This window comes from Ictidomys tridecemlineatus, chromosome 2 (genome assembly GCF_052094955.1).
Source record: "Ictidomys tridecemlineatus isolate mIctTri1 chromosome 2, mIctTri1.hap1, whole genome shotgun sequence".
Taxonomy (NCBI): domain Eukaryota; kingdom Metazoa; phylum Chordata; class Mammalia; order Rodentia; family Sciuridae; genus Ictidomys; species Ictidomys tridecemlineatus.
In genome coordinates this window covers 11,495,985-11,504,631 of record NC_135478.1, presented here as the reverse complement: position 1 = coordinate 11,504,631, position 8,647 = coordinate 11,495,985, and the positions used below count along the sequence as shown (strand labels likewise).

Here is an 8,647-nt window from a genome sequence, read left to right as displayed (position 1 = left end):
GATGGTGGATGTAATCTCCAGTAAAATGATGAGGAGAAATGCCTACATTGAAACATGGAAAATCAAGAGGCACAGAGACCTAAGAGAGACATGAAAATAAGTTGGAAATATGTTGAAAAGTTGACTTATTAGTGCAAGGAGTGCAGAATTTTCTTTTAAAGCAAGGATTCACAAGTCAAGAAATATGTGTTGAGTCACATCTTTCAGAATGAAAAACACTGCCAGGAGCACAATAACAAACACTGTTCTATTGGAAAACATTAGAATCTCTAGACTTTCAGAAACTCCCCACAGATACATCTCCACTTAGGTGCTGTGCTAATGTAAATGAAACTAGAGACAGCATGCAAAACCAGTAAAATAAAAAACACTAAAGAATAAAAAAAAATAGAATGAGAAGGAATAGACTCAAACCCTAAGCAAAGGGTCTTAACAAATTGAAATAGGTTGTTAGCCATCCTGTTTACTTCATCTTGACAGGTTGTGAAATACTTGCAATGTAAAACTCTTTGGCATACTCATCTTCACTTATTAAGTGAGTTCATTTTCCACGTGGATACCCAGAGAGGAAGAGGATTCAATGAAATATCTATATCATGAGTTTCTCCTGCAGGAATTTATTTATAGAATCTCCTAAATCTAGATCTTTCTCACCAATATGAAAATGGGCTGAAATATGTTTCATTATAATTTTTTTTTAAATGAGCTCCCTCCAGTGCATGTATCTCCATACTTAATACTGTATTTACCCATTCCCCTTCATTGCAAAGTACGTAGACTTACATTTTACTTTATTTGAGCCACTTCATGCCTCTCATCCCTCTTCTAATTGAGATTCTGTCACCATAAGTTAATGGTCAAGAGTGACCCCGTGTTGCTGATTTCTTGGTCACTTATGCTTTTTAGTACCTTATAAATCCATTAATAAATTAATTAATCTAGCAACAGACACCACCATCTCTGGGCTGCAGGCCAGGCTAGTTGGGCTCTCAGGGAACCTCAGGTGGAAGCTCCTGCCTTCATTCTCTTCAGTCCTCTCCTGCAGTGTCTGCTGGGTCCTCAGGCTCACCTGGGTGGCATCTCTGATGGGAGGGTCTTCATGCACAGGCTTCAATTCTTCCCTGGATGTTGATGGTGCAGAGTGAGGCTCTGACCCCAGACAAGAGAACAGAAATGGGTCCAGCTTTGTTCCTCAAGTCAGATTTCAAGATCCTGAAGAATCAAGTGTGCCCCAGGGTGTTCACTCAGGGAGAGCAGGAGCAATCACAGCCTACAGCTTTCTCTATCTGCTCATTAGGCACATGACCTTCTTTTTATGCCAACCTCTAAGTACCTGATTTCCCTGCAGGACTCTGGTCTATAATCATGAAAGGAAGAGTTTTCATAGATTCCCCCCTGAGATCAGAGTGGAGTGCTATTAATCTGTCCCTTTTTACCACCAAACTATGAGCCTCACCTTCCCGATGTCCCACCATCCATCACCACATCCACCCTTTGTGTTCCACTTTTCTTCCCATGCCTAAAACTAAGAAACCTGCCCTGGTTAGGTATCCTGTGCCCTCCCAACACTGGCTCACATTGGGGACACAGACTCTGGCATCTCCAGAAATTTTCCATTCCATCTTTAACCAGAGGAGTGAGTGTTTTTGTTTGTTTGTTTGTTTGTGAAATGTGAAAACATAAGACAGCACCTCCTGCTCTCATCACACTTTGCTGGTGATACCAGAAATTTCATGCTGGTAATGAACTTATATTTGTATAATGAGGGAGCAAATAATGGTTCTTGATTTCAGATGTGAGAATGAGTTTGAAGAGATAAAAACCTAGAATGATAGAAACTAAATACCCTGCTGTGTTATTAATGAGGTTGCCTGAACGGAGGAACTCAGGACGCTGGCAAGATTGCAGAAGAGTGTGGGCTTCCCATGTGTGTGCAGAAGGGAGGCAGCAGGAGAGGTTATTAAGTAGTAAAAGCCACAGTGTAAATCACATGTCCATCTGTACCGTCTCCCTAGTATCTACACAGCAGAGAGTGAGAACAATGAAATGTCAGATGTCAACATTTCTTATTGTTCCAAATGTGTTCAGTTCAATATCCAACACTTTTACCCCAATCAAAAAGCAAACTTCACCACAGTCTTCTGTACATTTTATGTCTGGATTAACAGGAAGACACAGCACATTATCAACAAGTCGGTGTTCTCTTTCATTTACCTGCTCTTGTTTGAAGAAATTACACAGGGTAATTTTAAGCACAGGATGCACCATGACAGCAATGACAGCTTACAGTCACATGGGAGAAAGTGAACAGCAATCACAGGTTCAAGAGGAAAGGGAAACACATCAAAATGTAAACAGTTTATAAACGGCTTCCTCAGATGTCCATCACTTTTTTAAATTTATATTTTTAATTGAACTTTTCATTGGAGAAAATTGTAGATTAATTTGCAGTAGTAATAACTGACAGGGAAAGATCCAAGGCCCCTTTTGTGAGCTTCCACCATGGTAAAATGCGCAAAATATCACAGCCAGGTGTTTACACTGTTAACAAGGAAATGAATTTACAGCAAAGAGAATCGTCCATAGCCATGTTCACTGTAGCATCATTCACAATAGCTACGCTATGAAGTAACCTACGTGCCCATCACCTGATGAGAGGAGGAAAGAAACGTGGCATATACACAACTTGAACATACTCAGCCACATGTAAGGATGAAATCCTGTTACTTGGGGCCATGTGGATGGACCTGGAGGATATTGTGCTAAGTGAAGAAGGCAGATACCTAAATACAAGTACTTCATGGTGTTTCAAGAGGAGGTTAAAAAAAAAGTAAAATGTCACCCTGAACAAAGGATAGAGATTACTAGATGTTGGGGAGGGGTTGGAGAGGGTGGATAAGGGAGGCTGGATTTGATCAGTGCACACTGTGGGCAGGTGTGGAAATGTCATGCTGAACCTCACATTTACAATAATTTATGATCATCAAAAAAATACAGAATAGCTCCCATCTGTCAAGGGTCCCGTGATTTGCCCTGTTATAACCCATCTACTCCCCTCCCTTCTCAGAGCCTGGACCTTCAAACCATTAATCTATTGACTACTTTATATTGCTAGCATTTCAAAATTGTTGTCTAGCACATAGAAATATGTGCCTGGGAAATGGTGAAATAGTTACCTCTGGGGACCAGTTTGCCCATGACTATGTTAGGCACTGTGCACACCATGCTGAAAAAGAAACAGGGTTCAAAGAGTAGAGAATAAGACCTAATGACCAGTAACATCATGGTATGTTAAAGGCACCTTATGAAGATTGGAAATTCTGGAAGTCTTACAGGAAATAAATCATGAACACACATTTGAAGATCTATTCTCTGTTGGGCATGGTGGTGCATGCTTGTAATCCCAGTGACTCATGAGGCTGAGGCAGGAGGATTAAAGATGAAGGTCAGCCTCAGCAATTTAGTGAGGACCTAAGTACTTAGCAAGACACTATATTAAACAAAACCCAAAAATGTCCATGGATATAGCTCAGTAGTTAAGCAACCTTTGGTCCAAACCATAGTACTACAAATATTTTTTTCTCATACTTGCTTCCACACACAGTCATGAAAATAGCTTCAGTTGATAAATATTATTTTCACATGTGAATACAAATTAGTACTCTTTTTAGCAAAATATACAATTAAGTAACATGGCATATGTCATTTGAGATAAAAATTATTTCTAAAATTATATCTTATGGAACTAATGAGAATTTTCAAGTGTTTCTCATCCAAGATGGGAATGATTTTGGGAAAGTTCAGAAATGACAAATGAAAAGGATTGAATTTCATAGCGATCACAATGCACAATATAAATAATGACTCAGTGGAATTGTATGAGGAACTGGAAATCAAAGAAATGGAAATGCAGGAATAAAGGAGAAGGAGAAAATTCTGTTTCCAGGTTCTGATACAGAAAATCACTTCTGAGCTCAGAGGCTCTGCCGCTCTGAGCCCTGCAATCACAGGCACTCATTCAGTTTTAGTAGAATTGACACTTTAATCTTTTTAACAGAGTCTTCTCAGAGCACTCTTGATGTCCTTGTTCCTCAGACTGTAGATGAAGGGGTTCAGCATGGGTGTGACCACAGTGTACATCACAGAAGCAGTTGCAATGGAGTGTGAGTTTTGGGTCACAGCGGAACTGAGGTACACACCTAGGCTTGTGCCATAAAATAAGGAGACCACAGAGAGGTGAGATGCACAGGTGGAGAAGGCTTTGTACTTGCCCTGAGCTGAAGATATTGCACGTATGGAGGACACTATCTTGCAGTAAGAGTAAAGGATGCCAGTGAGAGGGCCACCTCCCAGGAAAACAGCCGTAATATATATCACCAGGTCATTAAGAAAGGTGTCAGAGCAGGCACGGTGAACCACTTGGTTAAGTTCACAGAAAAAGTGTGGGATTTCCAAGTCTGTGCAGAAGGACAGCTGCAACACCATTAAGCTTTGCAAAATTGCATGTAAAAAACTCCCAACCCAGGACACCAGAACTAGCATTACACAGAGCTGGTGATTCATGATGACCATGTAGTGCAGGGGTTGGCAGATGGCCACATACCGGTCATAGGCCATCACAGTCAACAGAAAAATGTCTAACTCAGCAAAGATAACAAAAAAGTGAATCTGGGTGATGCAGCCTGCATAGGAAATGGCCTTGCTCTGTGTCTGGATGTTCACCAGCATCTTGGGGATGGTGGTGGAGGTGAAGCAGATGTCCACAAAGGACAGGTTGGAGAGGAAGAAGTACATGGGCGTGTGCAGGTGAGAGTCTGAGATGACAGCCAAGATGATGAGCAGGTTCCCTAGCACAGTGACCAGGTACATGGAGAGGAAAAATCCGAAGATGAGGGGTTGCAGTTCTGGGTCCTCTGCCAGTCCCAGAAGAAGGAATTCTAAATGTAGAGTATCATTCCCTGGTTCCATGTGCATGTGACTACCAGAAATGAGAAAAAGAGCATAACTAATTTTCCCTTAGACAGGTATTACATCATTGAGGTGAGACAATACATATTTTGCTGAAAAGAAACTAAATTTTACTAATGGGTATGTAGCTCAGTGGAGGAGTGCTTGTCTTACATGATCAAGGTCCAGGATTCCATCATTAGCCCCACAATAAACAAAACAAAACAAAACAATGGAATGGAAAGTAATTAACTTCTATAGAACATGCATGTGTCTGTCATGTCCCCCTAAAGGATGCTGTGCCATCTCTGTTGATGAATTCCTCTTTCACTCCCAAGGTTTCACTGGGAAGTCATGTATTTCAGAAATCTAAACAGAAAATTAATAGAGCACCCCTAATGTGCACTTTGGTTATTCCTGTAACTTGGAAACAGTGAATAGTGCATCAGTAAACATGGAAGGACAGATATCTCCTACTACACACATTTCATGTCCTTTGACTCTATTCCCAATATTGTGATTGCTGCATCATGCAAAATAACTGAATTTTAATTATTATAGAACCTATGTTCAGAATGGTTTTATTAATTTACATTCCAAACAACTCTGGATAAGGAGATTTTTTTCCCTTTACATAATCACTGGCCCTTATTATCTTTGAACATTTTATAATAGACCTTCTAACTGGAATAACTTGTCTTATTTCTGCCATGGCTCTCAGCACCAATCACCCTGACAAGGCTGTGAGTGTTGACACCACAGCTGAGATGACCCTTTCCCTACAGAATGTGGACAGGGCACCTAGAGAGTCCACTCAACACACTCTCCATGAACAAATGAGCAGACTCACGAATGCTGCTCCTCTTCCCTGTGTTTAAAAAGGAGCATGAAAATCTGTGCAGTCAACAGAGGGAGGAAGAGAAATAGAGAAGATGGGGAGAGAGAGAAAAGGAGAGAGAAGGCAAAGGGGTGGAAGGAACATGAAGAGGTGAGGGCAGAGAGAGAGCTGACGTGGACCCAGGGGAACAGGACCTTGCAAGCCCAGGTGTCTCTTCTCCAGGAGGGAAAGGCTGCCTTGGTCCTGGCAGGATTCTAAACCCAGTGACCCTTGCTGAGTGCCCAGCACAAAACATAACAATAAATGTATGTTTTCTAAAAGACCAAAGTCGTGACTCTTTTTTGACCTTGTTTTTAAATGTTTTATTATTACTTTGCAGTGATACATAAGTTTGGGGCTATTTTTTAAGTATTTTTATCTGTAGGTGTTCACAATACCTGTATTCTATTTACTTATTTTTTTTTGTGGTGCTGAGGATCCAATACCTTTCCCCACACCTGCTAGGCAAGCACTATGCCCCTGAGCACCAGCTCAAGCCCTGTTGGGGTCATTTGGACACAATCTCACATGCAGGGAATCTGTTTTGCTCCCCTTCACTCCTCAGTATTTTCCCTCCTTCCCCTTCTCCCTCCAACTCTTCCTCTTCCTCATGTCAAGGCGTCTGACAGTCCATACACATTAGAAAAAATGACCAAAGGTCAAAAATCAACAACTGACAACAGGAGATATCCAAAGTACCTACAGCAAAGTGGGGAACTTTTAATAGGAAACAGCAGATCTGTCTTCCCTGTGGCTGTTCCTTTCACTTGAACTATTGACTTTTTCCTAGATTCTTAGCAGATACAGCAGGGCTCCTAGGTTCTCAGCAGATACAGCAGGCCTCTTTCTCCCTGTTTTAAACTTCTCATAGCATCATTGTGCCTGTTCACTGAGTCTATAGGTGATAATCCAATGTATGTGAGTGCTGTGCCATGATCAAATCAGGATAAGGAACTTTCAATCTCCTTTCCTTTATCAATGACCAGTGCATTGATTCCATTTTTTTTTTTTTGGTATGTGACATCAATTCCTGATTGATCTTGTTTTTTTTAATTTTCTTTAAGTGTTATTTTATTAGACACCTAATAACTGTATAGGTTCATTGGGTATATTGTGATGTTCTGATACATGAATATAGTATATAGTGATCAGATCAGGGTACTAGGAATAAAATGTAAAAATAAATTGCTAGATTCTTAGAAATAAAAGATCGGGAAATCAGATATAATGTTATGATTCATCTAAAGAAAAATAAATTCAAATTTACTTGTGGACAATGGACATGATGTTTAGTGAAATGACGAAGTGGAGCACCTTCCAACAGCTGGCCAAAGGTGATAAGGCTTCTGGAGTTACACCTGTGTCAAAGTGAGGAAAATCAAGAGGCACAGAGACATAAGAGAGATATGAAAATAATTTGGAAATATGCAGAAAAGTTGACTTATCAGCGCAGAAGAACTTTCACTGGCATTTTCAATAAAGTGGGGATTCACAAGAGAAGAAATATCACATTGTTGAGGCAGATCCTTCAGAATGAAAAGCCCTGGTAGGAGCCCAATAACAAACACTCATCTGTTGGAAGATATTAAAGCCTCTAGACTTTCAGACACTCTCCACAGATACGTCTCCACATCGGTGCTGTTTTCATGGAAAAGGAACAAGTACAACATCAAAATCAGTGAAAAACATTCTGATTGAAAAAATAAAATGCCAAAATAAAAGAGAAAGAAAAAATGGGAAGGCATACCCTCCAACTGAAAGCAAAGAGTTTTAAAAATCTGAAATAGAGAAGTCTAAATCACTCCAATGCACTTACTTGAAGGCTATGAAATAATTACAATATAAAACTCTTTACCATACCTATTTTTCACCTATTAAGTCAATTTATTTTTTATGTGGATAATACCAAGAGAAGAAAAAGATTCTGTGATATATCTATATTAAGAATTTCTGATGCAGAGTTTTTTTTTACAAAAAAAAATCTTAAAACTCGATCTTTCTCACAAATATTAAAGATGTGCTGAAATATGCTCCATTGTAATTTTTTAACAGGATCTTCCACCACTGTACATCCCTCTGCTGTTCATTCTGGATTGATCCTTTCTCCTTCCTTGCAAAGGATCTCAGGCTTACATGTACTTTGATTTGAACCTTCACAACACTCATCCAGCTTCTAAATGAGATTCTGTAACCATAAGTTCATGGTCAACAATGACCCAGTGTTGCTGATTTCTGGACACTTTTAGTATGTTATAAATCCATCAAAAATTAATTAATCTAGCAAAGGACACCACCATCTCTGGGCTGCAGGCCAGGCTAGTTGGGCTCTCAGTGAACCTCAGGTGAAAGCTCTGGCTTCCATTCTCTTCAGTCCTCTCTTGCAGTGTTTGCTGTGTTCTCAGACTCACCTGGGTGGCATCTCTTGTGGGAAGGTCGTCATTAAAATGCACCAGTTCTTCCCTGGATGTTGAAGGTGCAGAGCGAGGCTCTGACCCCTGACAAGAGAACAGAAATGGGTCCAACATTGGTCCTCAAGTCAGATTTGAAGACCTTGAAGAATGAAGTAAGTCCCAGGGGCATGCACTCAGAGCAGGAGCAATCACAGCCTACAGCTTTCTCTATCTTCTAACTAGGCACATGTCCTTCTTTATTCTGCAACCACTAAGCACCTGATTTCCCTGCAGGACTCTGGTCTATAATCAGGAAAGGGAGACTTTGCATAGATTCCCCTGAGAGAAGAGTGGAGTCAGGTGCATATTACCACCAATCTACAGGCCCCATCTTACCAAAGTGCAGACCTCCTACCACCATATCCCTCCTGTG

The 8,647-nt window shown here is 40.5% G+C and overlaps 1 protein-coding gene across 1 annotated transcript; it reads right to left on the bottom strand.

Moving 5' to 3' along the window:
* Positions 1-4,050: 4,050 nt before the first annotated feature.
* On the bottom strand, positions 4,051-4,968 carry LOC101975912 (olfactory receptor 7A10). Its single transcript, XM_013363269.2, has one exon. The coding sequence runs from the start codon at positions 4,966-4,968 to the stop codon at positions 4,051-4,053; it is 918 nt and encodes a 305-aa protein (XP_013218723.2).
* Between the last annotated feature and the right edge of the window lie 3,679 nt (positions 4,969-8,647).